Genomic DNA, 16,546 nt, shown 5'->3' with positions numbered 1-16,546 from the left:
TCAAGGCCATCCTGAGACTACGCAGTGAATTCCAGGTCAGCCTGAGATAAAGTGAGAACCTATCTCAAAAAACCAAAAATTAAAAAATTAAAAAAAAAAAAGACAGTCTGTTGGGCTTACCTCAAAAGGGGGGAAAAAGGAAAGAAATTTCTGATTTCTTTGGGCAGGAGAGATGGCTCAGCAGTTAAAGTATTTGCCTGCAAAGTCTAATGACCCATGCAAAGCCATACGCACAAAGTGGCTCATGCATCTGGAGTTCGCAGTGGCAGGAGGCCCTGGTGTACCCATTTTCTCTGTCTGTCTGTCTTTATCTATCTATCTATCTATCTATCTATCTATCTATCTATCTATCTATCTTTCTTTCTTTCTTTCTTTCTATCTATCTTTCTATCTATCTATCTATCTATCTATCTATCTATCTATCTATCTATCTATCCATCCATCCATCCATCCATCCACCCACCCACCCACCCACCCACCCACCCACCCACCTACCTACCTACCTACCTAAATACCTCTTTTCCCCCATCTCCCTCTCTCAAATAAGTAAGTAAAAATATTTTTTAAAAATGAGATCCTGGGGCTGGAGAGATGGCTTAGCAGTTAAGCGCTTGCCTGTGAAGCCTGAGGACCCCTGGTTCGAGGCTCGATTCCCCAGGACCCACGTTAGCCAGATGCACAAGGGGTCGCACGCGTCTGGAGTTCGTTTGCAGTGGCTGGAGGCCCTGGTGCGCCCATTCTCTCTCTCTGCCTCTTTCTCTCTCTCTCTCTCTGTCACTCTCAAATAAATAAAAATAAACAAAAAAATTTTTTTTAAAAATCAGATCCTAGGCTGGAGAAGTGGCTCAGCGGTTAAGGTGCTTGTCCGCAAAACCTAATGACCCAAATTCAATAACCCAGTACCCACGTAAAACTAGAGGCACAAAGGGGAACATGCATCTGGAGTTCATTTGCAACAGCTAGAAGCCCTGATGTATCCATTCTCATTCTCTCTCTCTCTCTCCCTCTCTGTCTCTTTCTCTTTCTCTCTCTGTGTCTCTGCTTACAAATAAAAAATATTTTTTTTAAAGGCAAGAAGGCCTTTGCTTTTTTTTTAAATATTTTATTTATTTATTTGAGAGCGACAGACACAGAGAGAAAGACAGATAGAGGGAGGGAGAGAGAATGGGCGCGCCAGAGCTTCCAGCCTCTGCAAATGAACTCCAGACACGTGCGGCCCCTTGTGCATCTGGCTAACGTGGGACCTGGGGAACCGAGCCTCGAACCGGGGTCCTTAGGCTTCACAGGCAAGCGCTTAACTGCTAAGCCATCTCTCCAGCCCATAAAAAGTATTTTTAAAAAATAAGATCACAATATTAGATATCTAGCAAGTGGTATAAAAGATAATCTTAAACTAGGTACAGTGGCACATGTCTGCAGTCCCAGCTATTTGGGAGGCTGAAGCAGGAGGATTGTTTTAAGTACAGGAACTTGGGGCCAGCCTGGGCAACTCCACTTCTCAATTAGTGATGTAGTGCTGGCCTTATCATTTCCTAACTGTGTGGCTTAGGTAAGTCTTTTAGCCTCTCTTTTCCTGTTCCCTCACAGGGTGGTTGGGAAGACCAAAGGTGATAAAAAATCTTGGTTCTTGGGCTTGAGGGATAGCTTAGCAAGTGCTTGCTTGCAAAGCCAAAGGACCCAGGTTCAAGTTTCTAAGACCCACATCACCCAGATGCACAAGGTGATACATGCATCTGGAGTTCATTTGCAGTGGCTGGAGGCCCTGGTGTGCCCATTTTCTCTCTCCCTCTCATTCTTTCTTTATCTACCCCTCTTTCTCTCTCTCAAATAAGAGAATGGAAATTAAAAAATATTTTAAAAATCTTGGTTCTGTTGCATGGCAGAGCTGTTGCATCCATTTAAAAAATTTATTTATTTATTTACTATTTTATTTATTTATTATTTTTATTTTTATTTATTTATTTATTTTTTATTTATTTATTTTTTTTGGTGTTTCAAGGTAGGGTCTCACTCTTGCCCAGGCTGAATTCACTATGTAGTCTCAGGGTGGCCTCGAACTCACGGTAATCCTCCTACCTCTGCCTCCTGAGTGCTGAGCTTAAAGGCGTGCGCCACCACGCCTGGCTCCATTTTAAAAATTTATATTTATTTTAGAGAAAGCAAGAGAGACAGAGAGAATGAGCACACCAGGGCCTCAGCCACTGAAATCGAACTCCAGGCTCTTGCGCCACCTAGTGGGCATATGCGACCTTACGCTTGCCTCACCTTTGTGCGTGAGGCTTATGTGGGATTTGGAGAGTCAAACATGGGTCCTTAGGCTTCACTGGCAAGCGCCTTAACTGCTCAGCCATCTCTCCAGCCCTGTTGCATCCATTTAAAAAATATATATATTTTATTTCAATATTTATTTGAGAGAGAGGGAGAAAGGAAGAAGCAGACAGAAGAGAGCATGGATGCACCAGGGTCTCCAGCCACTGCAAACGAACTCCAGACGCATGTGCCTCCTTGTGCATCTGGCTTATGTGGTTCCTGGGGAATCGAACCTGGGTCCTTTGGCTTTGCAGGCAAATGCCTTAACCACCAGCCCCCCCCCCCTTTTTTTTCTTAATTAAGAGAGAGAGACTGGGCTCGGGGGTCTGCAGGAGATGAGGCTTGAAGTTCCCGTGATTTTGCCCCACGAGTACCGAATAATGCTGGCCGTATGCTGTGGTCAACACTGCCAAACTGGACGAGGCTCGTGGATTGGGGGGTTTCTGCCCACAGCTAAACTAACTGGACTTTCCAGATCTGCAAGGGCTGGTTTTGTGGTCACAAAGGCAACATCGGCAGGCCCTCGGTCTCCCAGGAGCAGGGCACAGGCACTCAGAGAAAGGGAGACACGTGCGGGCGTGACGGCCCACCTGGTGCTTGGTGAACTTGCCATCGAGGTGGCTTTGTCGGGGGAGGGGGGTCTCCCACTCCACGCCTCTGCCGCCTGGGGACCACATGCAAGGTGAAATGCTGGGGTACACAGATGGGGTTTGAGACATGGTTTCACAATTTGAACCGCAGCTTGGTCGAATGCAAAACGGAGATTTGTTGATATCTGCTGAGATGGAGAAAAGAGATTGTACAAAATGTGTGGCTCAGAGGTTGGCACCTGATTCGAGCCAGGCATGGCAGCGCCTACCATTTTTTTTGTTTGTTTGTTTGTTTGTTCGAGGTAGGGTCTCATTTTATCTGCCCAGGCTGACCTGGAATTCACTATGCAGTCTCAGGATGGCCTTGAACTCACGGCGATCCTCCTACTTCTGTTTCCCCATGCTGGGGTTAAAGGGGTGTGCCACCATGCCAGGCTTCCGTTTATTTTGTTTTATTTTATTTTATTTTTTGGGTTTTCAAGGTAGGGTCTTGCTCTAGCCCAGCTGACCTGGAATTTACTATGTAGTCTCAGGGTGGCCTTGAACCAATGGCAATCCTCCTACCTCTGCCTCCCGAGTGCTGGGATTAAAGGTGTGCGCCCCGCTCTGCTCTCACCTTTAATCCCAACACTAGGAAGGCTGAAGCAGGAGGATGACCGTCAGCTCATGGTCATCCTGCTCTACAGAGTGAGACCCTGTCTCATTAAAAAAAAAGAAAGAAAGAAAAGGAAAGAGGACTGGAGAGATGGCTTAGCGGTTAAGCGCTTGCCTGTGAAGCCTAAGGACCCCGGTTCGAGGCTCGATTCCCCAGGACCCACGTTAGCCAGATGCACAAGGGGGCGCACGCGTCTGGAGTTTGTTTGCAGGGGCTAGAGGCACACTCATTCTCTCTCATTCTCTCTCTTTCTCTCTGTGTCGCTCTCAAATAAATAAACAAAATGAACAAAAAAAATAAGCTGGGCGTGGTGACACACGCCTTTAATCCCAGCATCGGAAGGCAGAGGTAGGAGGATCGCCATGAGTTCGAGGCCACCCTGAGACTACGTACTGAATTCCAGGTCAGCCTGAGCTAGAATGAAACACTACCTTGAGGGGAAAAAAAAAAAAGGAAAGAAAAGAAAAGGCTGAAAGGGTGGCTTAGCGTAAAGACGCTTACCTGTGAGGACTAAGGACCCAGGTTTGATCCCCAAGATGCACATAAGCCAGATATGCAAGGGGGCGCATGCATCTGGAGTTTTGTTTGCAGTGGCTGGAGGCCCTGGTGTGCCCATTCTCTCTTTCCCTGACTCTTTCTCACTCTCTCAAATCAATAAATAAAATATTTTGTGAGCTTGGTGCCCTTGAACATGACCCCCTCCAGCCACAGGCAGCCCCCCCGGGGGTGGGGTGCAGAGCCTGTAAAAGTAGGAGGAGGAAGAGAACGGAGCTGCCTCACCAGAGACCCTAACAAGGCACCACGGCGGTCTCTAGACCTGCCCTGGGCCCTCTTCTGTGCCCAAGGATGAGTCTCGACCTGTCAGAAATGCCCATAGCCTTGGCAATTGCAGCCCTGCCTGCTCCAGGGACCTGGGCGTGGAGGAGCAGCCTGGCCCGCCCCGTGAGTTCCCATCCAGGTCTGCTGTTCACCTCTGTCCTTGTCCAAGCCCGGCGTGCGCCCATGGCCTTCCTGACCGCCTGGAAGCAGGCAGCCTCCGGGAAAAGAGACACCAGGTAAGGCGGGGACAGCTGGGGAGTCGCGGGGTGCTGGGGGAGTGTGCCATCCAAGGGTTGCTGTGGTCCCAGCCGATGGGTGGCAGCAGGGGCCAGGAGCTGCAGCCCCTCCCCAAGCTACTTGGGGCATTGCAGATGGATGGCAGCTGGCACCCTGCCCCATGTGACAGTTCCAGCGAGAGCAAGGTGCTATACTCCTGCTAGGCGGGAATCTTGGGTCCTGATCACCCCCCACCACCACCACAATTACGTGCACCACAGCTTCAAGTTCAACTCCTGAAAGACGGGTCACCGCCTACTGCTGAGTCTCACTCCTCTCCCCTCCTGCTGCCCCCCACATCCTTGCTAGGTCAGCGCCTTCACTGAGTTCCCCCAGAGAAGTGACAGCCCTAGCCTCCTCTTCTAGAAGCTGGGACCCCCTCCCCATAAGCCCTTCATGTTTACATCTTAAGACTCACTGCTGGCCTGGAGAGAATGCTCAGTGGTTAAGGCACTTGCCCGAGAAGGCTAAGGACCCAGGTTCGATTCCCCAGGACCCACATCAGCCAGATGCACAAGGTGGCGCACGCGTCTGGAGTTTTGTTTGCAGCAGCTGGAGACCCTGGCGTGCCTATTCTCTCTCTTTCTTTCTCTCTCTCTCTCTCTCTCTCACACACACATCTCCAGCTCAACAAACCAGCCATCCAAGCTTCACATCTTCACCCTAAACCTGTTCTTTCTCCTGAGTCCCCAGCTCAGCAAATGCCGCAGTCATCCAGCTAGTTGCCCAAGCCTGCAATCTGGTAGTCAGCTGTGACACCTCCCTCCTCGCCTTCACCCCAGGCTTCCAGCCCTGCTGATTTTTATCTCCTGGATGCTTCTGGAAGCCATTCATTCCTCTTACATTGCTTACATAAACTCTGTCAGCACTCCACCCCCATTCAGGCGTGGGCTAGTGATCCGTTTCTCTGTAATCCCCCCCCCCCCAAGGCTGCTCTTCACCTAGGCATTACAATTCAGGGGCCAGGGCTGGAGGGCTGGCTTAGTGGTTAAGGCGCTTGCCTGCGAAGCCAAAGGACCCAGGTTCGATTCCCCAGGAGCCACATAAGCCAGATGCACAAGGTGGTGCTCGCGTCTGGAGTTCATTTTTCTCTCTCTCGCTCTCTGCCTATCACTCTCAAATAAATAAACAAAAAATTCATGGGCTGGAGACATGGCTTAGTGGTTAAGGTGGTGGCTTAAGGACTCAGGTTCAGTTCCCCAGGACCCATGTAAGCCAGCTACCCATGGTGGCGCATGCGTCTGGAGTTTGCAGTGGCTGGAGGACCTGGCGTGCCCATTCTCTCTCTCAAATAAATAAATTTAAAATAAAAACGAAATAAAATTCAAGGTCCCCAAGGGGAAGGGTTGTGACTCATCTAGGTCCATATCTCCCAACATGCTCCTGGTCTTACTGTGGCCCAGCAATGCCAAACTGGCCTCTTACGAACTGCGCTAAAGATGCTGGTAACTCTCCACTCCGGACACTCCAGGAAGAGACCTCTTCCGGATGAGCCTTTGACTCCCTTCCCGAGTCAAGGTCAGCGTGCCCAGGGTTTGTTCTAGCCAGCTCCTTCTCTTTCACGACTGTCATCCTGTCTTTGCACACGAGGAGCTCTTTCCATGTTCCAGGCATTGCATAAGGTACTGGGGTGACGCTTCCCCTTTGGGCAGACAGGAGCTTGCTCTAAGAGACGATATTCTAGTGCAAGATGCTGGGCTAACTAAGCATCAGAAACAGATGGAAGGTTGGTAATGAAGTGACCTGCTGCACATTACTGCTGACTGTGCTCAGAGCAATTCTAGAGAGGATGTACCGCAAAACCTGAGGGGTGTGTGTGTGTGTGTGTGTGTATGTGTGTGTGTGTGTATGTCTGTCTGTCTGTCTGCACAGAGGAGGGCCCAGGAATTGGAGATCTGTGCCTGAGGAGCTTCTAGGAGGCAAGCTAGCTAGAACAAACAGGAGACTGGTTTCCACTGTGTGCTGGAAAATTCTAGCAGACTTTAGGCAGGATATTGCTTTAATTTAAGATGGCTCTGCTACCCTACAGAAAAAGGATTTTATTCATTTTTTTTTCTTTTTATTTATTTATTTGAGAGAGAGAGAATGAATGGGCGCGCCAGGGCTCCAGCCACTGCAAATGAACTCCAGATGCGTGTGCCCCCTTGTGCATGTGGCTTATGTGGATCCTGGGCCCTTTGGCTTCGCAGGCAAGCGCCTTAACTGCTAAGCCATTTCCCCAGTCCGAGAAACTTCTCTTTTCAGATGCCAGGGACCACTGGGGAGATTCAAATCTCATCAAAGCCAATTCCCCAATTCTCCTACAGAAAGGATTTTTCCCCCCAAAGAGTAACACTATTTATATATATTTTTTTAACCTTTAAAAAAAAAACCAATGTTTGGCTGGGCGTGGTGGCGCACGCCTTTAATCCCAGCACTTGGGAGGCAGAGGTAGGAGGATTGCCATGAGTTCAAGGCCACCCTGAGATAACAGAGTTGATTCCAGGTCAACCCAGGCTAGAGTGAGACCCTACCTCAAAGAAAGAAAAACAAGGGCTGGAGAGATGGCTTAGCATTTAAGGCATTTGCCTGCAAAGCCAAGGGACCCAGGTTTGATTCCCTAGGACCCACGTAAGCCAGATGCACATGGTGGTGGATGTGTCTAGAGGTCATTTGCGGTGGCTGGATGTCCTGGCGCACCCATTTGGGTCCTTTGGCTTTGCAGGCAAGCACCTTAACGGCTAAGCCACCTCTCCAGCCCTGATCATCAGTACAGCTTTTGTTCAAGACTGTTTTGGCCATTTTGGGGGTCTTTTGTGCTTCCATATGAATGTTAGGGTTTTTTTTTATTTTTTCAATTTCTGTGGAGAATGGTCCTGGAATTTTGGTTGGGATTGTATCGAATTTGTAGATTGCTCGTGGTAGGACGTCCATTTTCACAACATTAATTCTTCCAGTCCATAAGGTAGGAGATCTCTTCTTCCAACGTCTTCCCCACTGATTTCTTTCTTCAACGTTTTAAAGTTTTCATTGTTGAGGCCTTTTGCCTCTTGGCTTAGATTCATTCCAGGGGCATTTATTTATTTATTTATTTTTAAGGCTACTGTGAATGGAATTGTTCTCCTGATTTCTTCCTCAGTGAATTTTTTCACTAGCATATCAAAAAGCTTCTGATTTTTTTTTTTTTTTCAAGGTAGGGTCTCACTCTAGCCCAGGCTGACCTGGAATTCACTATGTAGTCTCAGGGTGGCCTCGAACTCATGGTGATCCTCCTACCTCTGCCTCCCGAGTGCTGGGATTAAAGGCGTGCGCCACCACGCCCGGCTAAAATATTTTATTTTTATTTATTTATTTGACAAAGAGGGGGAGAGAGAGAGAGAGAATGGGCACACCAGGGCCTCCAGCTACCGCAAACGAACTCCAGACATGTGCGCCCCCTTGTGCATCTGGCTAACGTGGGACCTGGGGAACCGAGCCTCGAACTGGGGTCCTTAGGCTTCACAGGCAAGTGCTTAACTGCTAAGCCATCTCTCCAGCCCTCCTTTCTTTTTTTTAATAGTTGTTGTTTTTCAAATATTTTAATTTTATTTTTTTAATATTTTATTTTTAATATATTATTTATTTATTTTCAAGCAGAGAGATAGAGAGGAGACAAAGAGAGAATGGGCGTGCCAGGGCCTCCAGCCACTGCAAACAAACTCCAGATGCGTGCGCCCCCTGTGCATCTGTCTTTCCTGGGTCCTGGGGAATCGAACCTGGCTCCTTTGGCTTTGCAGGCAAACACCTTATCTGCTAAGCCATCTCTCCAGCCCCATATATTTTTTATTTTTTACATACACACACACACACACACACACACACACACACACACACACGCGTATGTGTGGGGGGCCATGCAAGAGCCTCTTCTCTTGCTACTGCAAATGAATGCCTGTAGCACACACTGCTTTCTGTATCTGGCTTTATGTGCGCTGAATCCAGCCCAGCAGGCTTTGCAGGCAAGCATTTTTAACTGCTGAGCCCTCTTCCCTATGCCTGTTATCTTGTGGTGTACTCCCTACTTTTTCTTTGAGCAGTTTTTAGAGTCCAGTATGTTACGTTGAGTTCTTTGATCCGTCTGGAGTTGGTTTTTGTGCAGACCGAGACACAAGGGGCTAACTTCATTCGTCCACATGTACGTTTCCCGTTTCCTCAGCACCATTTTTTCCCAAATTTTTATTAACTTCCATGACTATAAAAACCATCCCATGGTAATGCCCTCCTTCCCCCCACTTTCCCCTTTGAAACTCCACTCTCCATCATATCCCCTCCCCATCTCAGTCAGTCTCTCTTTTATTTTGATGTCATCATCTTTCCTCCTGTTATGATGGTCTTGTGTAGGGAGTGTCAGGCACTGTGAGGTCATGGATATCCAGGCCATTTTGTGTCTGGAGGAGCACGTTGTAAGGAGTCCTACCCTTCCTTTGGCTCATGTATGTGTGTGTATATATATGTATGTATGTATGTATGTATATATAATTTTTTTATTTGGAGCGACAGACACAGAGAGAAAGACAGAGGGAGAGAGAGAGAATGGGCGCGCCAGGGCTTCCAGCCTCTGCAAACGCACTCCAGACGCGTGCGCCCCCTTGTGCATCTGGCTAATGTGGGTCCTGGGGAATCGAACCTGGGTCCTTTGGCTTTGCAGGCAAGCACCTTAATGGCTAAGCCACCTCTCCAGCCCTGATCATCAGTACAGCTTTTGTTCAAGACTGTTTTGGCCATTTTGGGGGTCTTTTGTGCTTCCATATGAATGTTAGGGGTTTTTTTTATTTTTTCAATTTCTGTGGAGAATGGTCCTGGAATTTTGGTTGGGATTGTATCGAATTTGTAGATTGCTCGTGGTAGGATGGCCATTTTCACAGCATTAATTCTTCCAGTCCATAAGGTAGGAGATCTCTTCTTCCAACGTCTTCCCCACTGATTTCTTTCTTCAATGTTTTAAAGTTTTCATTGTTGAGGCCTTTTGCCTCTTGGCTTAGATTCATTCCAGGGGCATTTATTTATTTATTTATTTATTTTATTTTATTTTTTTTTTTTAAGGCTACTGTGAATGGAATTGTTTTCCTGATTTCTTCCTCAGTGAGTTTTTTCACTAGCATATCAAAAAGCTACTGATTTTTTTTTTTTTTTTCGAGGTAGGGTCTCACTCTATCTAGCTCAGGCTGACCTGGAATTCACTATGGAGTCTCAGGGTGGCCTCGAACTCACGGTGATCCTCCTACCTCTGCCTCCCGAGTGCTGGGATTAAAGGCGTGCACCACCATGCCCAGCTTTGGCCTTAAATTTTCAATGATCCCCTTGCCTGTTTCCTATGTAAGACATCTCTCCAGACCAGTAACAGCTGGTTAAATATTCCCTATCAAGGATCTTTCAGAGAGTAACTCAGCCTGCTCCTTGGTAATTCTCCTCTCTGTCCCCACTGGCTGTGTGACCTTGGGACATGGCTACCTTTAACTTTAGCTTCCCTGCTCCCCGCCCCTCCTCAAAATATGAAAGGGATGGGACTGGAGAGATGGCTTAGCGGTTAAGACACTTGCCTGCAAAGCCTAAGAACCCCAGTTCAATTCCCCAGGACCCATGTAACCCAGATGCACAAAGTGCTGCATGCATCTGGAGTTCGTTTGCAGTGGCTATAGGTCCTGGTGTGCACCTTCTCTCTCTCCTAGCAAATAAATAAATAATTTTTAAAAGGCCGGGCATGGTGGTGCACGTCTTTAATCCCAGCACTCGGGAGGCAGAGGTAGGAGGATCACCGTGAGTTCGAGGGCACCCTGAGACTACATAGTGAATTCCAGGTCAGCCTGGGCTAGAGTGAGACCCTACCTTGAAAAACCAATAATAATAATAATATCAATAATAATAATTTAAGGCCAGCCTACTCTACACAGTGAGACCCTGACTCACCAAACCAAACAAAAACAGAGACAAACACAGAAGCCGTAACTGTCACAACCCTCTTTAAGAGCACATGATGATGGCCCTGTACACTTGTAAATTATTAACAAGTCCAAGGCTATATAACCTGTGGGTTGGGATCTCTAAGAAAATCTACTTTCAGCCAGGTGGTGGTGACGCACGCCTTTAATCCCAGCACTCAGGAGGCAGAGGTAGGAGGATCGCCGTAAATTCAAGGCCACCTTGAGATTACATAGTGAAGTCCAGGTCAGCCTGGGCTAGAGTGAGCCCCTACCTGGAAAAACCAAAAGTAAATAAAAATGGGGGAGGAACCCTACTTTCCAGCGAGTTTTGCAGTCAGGGCGCCAGGCCGAGGTAGGCAACCAGAGACTGAAAAGGCCACTTCATGCCTGACAAAGGCCCGGAAGAAAACACCTAAGTACCCAAGAGAAGGACAGGGCCACCCTGGTTAACACTCAGTTATCGGTCACAGCACCTCTGAGAGTTTGGGATTGCTGTCCAGGTTGAAAGATGGGAGATCCGGGCGTGGTGGCACACACGCCTTTAATCCCAGCCCTCGGGAGGCAGAGGTAGGAGGATGGCTGTGAGTTCGAGGCCACCCTGAGACGACAGTGTGGTGGAAGAGGGAGGTTCCCAGAGGTGAAGGCAGACCCCGCTCGGGTACTTTCTAGGGCAAGGGCATCACTGCCACATGGCTCCACACCCCGTTCCAAGCCCTCCTCCTTCTACCTTTGTAGCAAGAGCTTCGTAAAATTTTTCTGTTTGCAACCCCTTTTTTGCCCAAGAACTTTTCTTTGTTTTTTTTAAAATTTTTGTTTATTATTCATTTATTTGAGAGTGACAGACAGAGAAAGAGGGAGAGAGAGAAAGAGAGAATGGGCACACCAGGGCCTCTGGCCACTGCAAACGAACTCCAGACACGTGCGCCCCCTTGTGCATCTGGCTAACGTGGGTCCTGGGGAATCGAGCCTCGAACCAGGGTCCTTAGGCTTCACAGGCAAGTGCTTAACCACTAAGCCATCTCCCCAGTACCCACTTAAAGCCAGATGCGCAATGTGGTGCATGTGTCAGGAAGTCATTTGCAGCGGCAAGAGACCCTGGTGTGCCCATTTCCACCCCTCCCCTCAAATGAACAAATGAGTGAATAAAATATTTTCACAAGCTTTTTAAGGGCTGGAGGGATGGCTTAGCGGTTGGGGCACTTGTCTGAAAAGCCAAAGGACCCAGGTTCGACTCTCCAGGCCCCACGTAAGCCAGACCCACAAAATGACGCAAGCACACAGGGCTTCCGGTATGCACAAGATGGTGCTCACAGCTGGGGTTTGACTACAGCGCCTGGAGGTCCTGGTGTGCCAATCCTCTCCCTCCTTCCTTTCCTTCCTCCCTCTCTCTCTCTGTCTCTCTCTCTCTCTCTCTCTCTCACACACACACACATACACATTAAAGAAAAAATAAGTCTATTGGACTTGCCTTGAAAAAAAAATTAGAAATAAGCTATGATTTCTATAGAATAAGGAATCAAGAACTGGTTCAAGCTATGACTAGACCTTGGTTGAGGCCTCAGTTTTCTCATCTGTAGAGATGGAAGGTAATGCTGTGTAACAGACCTTCCGGAACATTCTGTAGGATAAGGAATCAAGATCTGGTTTAAGCTGTGACTAGACCTTGGTTGAGGTCATCTGTAGAGCATTCTGAGGTGTCCCCTTCAATAGGTATCTACTGAGGCCTCTCAAGGGGCGGGGGCCAATAACTCAGGACAAAAGCAGTCCGTGGACCTTCTGCAGGCTGCTCTTGCAGGATGGCGAGGAAATGAGAGGAGAGCAGACATCACCAAACAGGAAACTGGTGCCTGACAGGTTGGCAGTGGGAACTGGGAAGCGCTCCCAGGCCTGGGGTCTGGGCTGTCTGCTGAAGGCGGGGGTTTGGGGTGTGCTGATGACCCACAGGGGCAGCTGGGTTGGAAGGCAGAAGCAATGATGCTGATGCGTGGGCTTTCCTGGCTGGAAGCTAGGCCAGAGCTCCTGGGAGCCAGGAGAGGTGGTGGGCCGGCCTCCTGATAGTGGGTCTGCCCTGAATTCTCATTTATCCGGAGGCTACACCGTCGCGCCCAGGTTAGGGCGTGAGTGCAGGGGAAGATGGCATGCCTGCAGAAGGTGGCACCTGAACAGAAACTTGCATCGTGAGGGAGGGCAGCAAGCGCTTAAACAAAAATCGGTTCAAGGGCTGGAGAGATGGCTTAGCGGTAAGGCCCTTGCCTGAGAAACCAAAGGACCCCGGTTCCATTCTCCAGATCCCACCTTAAGTCAGATGCACACAGTGGTGCGTGCGTTTGGAGTTCGTTTGCAGTGGCTAGGGGCCCTGACGCACCCATTCTCTCTCTCTTTCTCTCTGGCTCAAATAAATAAAAATAAAATCTTAAAAAAAAAAAAATTGCCTCAATGTGGCTGGAGAGATGGCTTAGTGGTGGTTAAGGTGCTTGCCTACAAAGCCAAAAGACCCAGGCTCAATTGCCCAGGACCCACGTAAACCAGATGCATAAGGTGGTGCGTGTGTCTGGAGTTCATTTGCAGCGGCTGGAGGCCCTGGTGCAGCCTCTCTCCCTCCCCCTCTCCCTCTCTCTCTCTCTCTTTCTCTATCCGCCTCTTCCTCTCAAATAAATAAAAATAGCAAGCAAGACCCTTTAACCACTGAGCCATCTCTCCAGCCCCAAACCCTGAAATTTTTAAATATTTTATTTATTTATTTATTTATTTATTTATTGGTTTTTCAAGGTAGGGTCTCACTCTAGCCCAGGCTGACCTGGAATTCACTATGTAGTCTCAGGGTGGCCTCGAACTCATGGTGATCCTCCTACCTCTGCCTCCCGAGTGCTGGGATTAAAGGCGTGCGCCACCACGCCCGGCTAAAATATTTTATTTTTATTTATTTATTTGACAAAGAGGGGGAGAGAGAGAGAGAGAATGGGCACACCAGGGCCTCCAGCCACCGCAAACGAACTCCAGACACGTGCGGCCCCTTGTGCATCTGGCTAACGTGGGTCCTGGGGAATCGAGCCTCGAACCGGGGTCCTTAGGCTTCACAGGCAAGCGCTTAACCACTAAGCCATCTCTCCAGCCCTCAATTTTTTTTTTTTTAAATGAGAGAGAGAGCATGAGTAAGAGAGAAAATTGGCATACCAGAGCCTCTTGCCACTGCAATCGAACTCCAGACATGCTGGGCCACCTTGCGTGCATGTGTCACCGTGTGCGTCTGGCTTACATGGGTTCTGGGGAGTCCAATCTGGGTCCTTAGGCTTCACAGGCAAGTGCCTTAACCATTAAGCAATCTCTCTAGCCCTGTCTTCCCTTTTTTTAAAAAAAAAAAAATATTTATTTGAGAGCGACAGACACAGAGAGAAAGACAGAGGAAGACAGAGAGAATGGGCACGCCAGGGCTTCCAGCCTCTGCAAACGAACTCCAGACGCGTGCGCCCCCTTGTGCATCTGGCTAACGTGGGACCTGGGGAACCGAGCCTCGAACCGGGGTCCTTAGGCTTCATAGGCAAGCGTTTAACCGCTAAGCCATCTCTCCAGCCCGTCTTCCCTTTTGAAAAGAGACCTCTGCATGGTAAACTTCTGGACCCGCCCAGCCTCTACGAATGAGTAATGAATCCTACTACGTGCCACGTACTCTAGGCAGAAGGGCTGGCATGTGCGTGTGCCTGGAAACTGGAAAGCGTGCCACGTGGGGAAGTGTGGCAAGGCTTCTCAGCCTTATGGTGTAGGCTTCTCTACACACTGCAGGTCCCCCCGGGGTGCCCTTGCCCACATTTATGCCTTTGCCTGAGTGTCCCATCTGGCACACTTGCTTCCAATTTCATTAGTAATATGCCTGTTCAAGGCTCAGCTCTGTCCCAATCTGCTCCAGTCTCTCCCCCCACCCACTACCGCCACGTAGTTGGTAGCGTTCTTATAGCCTACTTCTTTTTGTTTGGTTGGTTTCCCTTCCCTTCCCTTCCCTCCCCTCCCCTTCCCCTCCCCTTCCCCTCCCCTTCCCCTCCCCTCCCCCTCCCCCTCCCCTCCCCTTCCCCTCCCCTTCCCCTCCCCTTCCCCTCCCCTCCCCCCTCCCCCTCCCCTCCCCTTCCCCTCCCCTTCTTCCCCTTCCCCTCCCCTTCCCCTCCCCTTCCCCTCCTTTTCTTTTGATTTTCCCAAGGTAGGGTCTCACTCTGGCCCAGGCTGACCTGGAATTCACTATTCAGTCTCAGGGTGGCTTCGAACTCACCGCGATCCTCCTACCTCTGCCTCCCGAGCACTGCCCCCACGCCCTGATCTTAAGACCTGCTTGTTAATAGTTAATTATGTTTTCCATGGCCACATGTGAGAGGTGGGGAGGATGCTTACAAGTGGGCAGCAGGCCCCTGATCACACACAGGGCGGGGTGGACAGCCTGAGATGACCAAACACTTCCCCCCCACAGCCCCCCTGCCAAGCCTTTCTCCCTACTCCCAAGCTCCCCAAGGCTCTGGGTCCAAGTTTTCCCCCAAAGTGCAGTTTCTGCCCTCGGCTCCCTCCGGCTTCCTCCTCTGACATCCTGGAGTGCAGAACCAAGCCAGGGTAGCAGGACTTCCTCCTCCTGTCCCTGGCCTTTGGGAAGGGACACAGCTCCAATGGCAGCCACAGGCCTTGATGAGTCACAGTAACTTGTGTCTGGGGCCCAGAAGCCAGAGGCCGGTTAACTCTTCGTGGGCCAGGGCTCTCTCTGCCTGGAAACCTGGCAGAGTTCACCCTGTACACTCCCCTCAGTAGAGGAGAGGGGTGTCCACAGTGGGCATCTGAGGGCTTGACTGTCCCACCCCACAGTCACCGGGAATGACAGGAGAGGAGACCCAAGGGGGGAAAAAAACAGTCTACAGGGCTGAGTCCCCAGTTTGACACGTTTTTTTTTATTTTTTTTTTTCAGTCTTCAAATATCTTTTATTGGAAGGCCATGCGTTGCCTTTATTTATTGTACTTCAAATCACTGTACAGTTACTTTTGTGAAAACGCTGCCTGCATTTTCTAGTACAAAAAAAAAAAAAACCCTAAAAATTGTTTCAGGAATGTAGAGCAATATCCAACTTAAATTAGCGAAAAAGTGCACAGTAATTACTGCTGCACTGCAGTCATTTCTGCATTTAATATTTATTTATTTTATTATTTAGATAGTTAGTTAGTTTTGTTTTTTCGAGGTAGGGTCTCACTCTAGCCCAGGCTGACCTGGAATTCACTATGGAGTCTCAGGGTGGCCTCGAACTTACCGCGATCCTCCTACCTCTGCCTCCTGAGCGCTGGGATTAAAGACGCGCACCACCATGCCTGACTTATTTTTATTTATATTTATTTATTTGCAAGAACAGAAAGAGAGAGAGAGAGAGAGAGAGGGAAGAGAGAGGCAGAGAGACAATGGGGCACGCCACGGCCTATAACCACTGCAAACGAACTCCAGAGGCATACGCCCCCTTGTGCATCTGGCTTAGTGGGACCTGGAGAATCAAACCTGGGTCCTTAGGCTTCACAGGCCAGTGCCTTAACCGCTAAGCCACCTCCCTCGATCACCCCCTCCCCCCCAGCTTGCCACTTTTATTGAAGTGACTTGGAGCCAGCGCCCATGGATTCTATGCCCCAGTCTGGAAAATGGCAATTATGGAAACAATTTGGGGTGCCCAGTGAGTGTTATCTCCCCCTGCGTTCTGGTCGGTTCCCCGGGTGGTGCAAACGCTTTGGGATGCAAACCCACGTCTGATCCTCCTCCCATGACGGGGTGATGGTGGGGGGGGGAGAGATGAGGGAGTGTGTGTGTATTGGGGGGGTGGTCGGTCCCTTGAGAAACCTCTGGGTGCAAACGCTTTGGGGTGCCAATCCACGGGGCTGACGCTCCTCCCGTGGCCCCCAGGGAGGGGGAGTCAGTCCCTTGCGAAACCCTTGGGGTACAAACAGCTTGG

General features: G+C 49.4%; 1 protein-coding gene across 1 annotated transcript in view; it reads left to right on the top strand.

Annotated features, from left to right (window-relative positions):
- Positions 1 to 4,526: 4,526 nt before the first annotated feature.
- Positions 4,527 to 16,546, top strand: part of Ttc39a (tetratricopeptide repeat domain 39A) — a 52,738-nt gene continuing 40,718 nt past the window's right edge. Inside the window, exon 1 of the mRNA XM_045139393.1 lies at positions 4,527 to 4,610. Within this exon, the coding sequence (XP_044995328.1) occupies positions 4,558 to 4,610 (53 nt within the window). The 5' untranslated portion in view covers positions 4,527 to 4,557. The remainder of the gene's footprint in view (positions 4,611 to 16,546) is intronic.

This window comes from Jaculus jaculus, chromosome 21 (genome assembly GCF_020740685.1).
Source record: "Jaculus jaculus isolate mJacJac1 chromosome 21, mJacJac1.mat.Y.cur, whole genome shotgun sequence".
Lineage (NCBI taxonomy): Eukaryota > Metazoa > Chordata > Mammalia > Rodentia > Dipodidae > Jaculus > Jaculus jaculus.
This window is presented reverse-complemented; position numbering and strand designations above follow the sequence as displayed.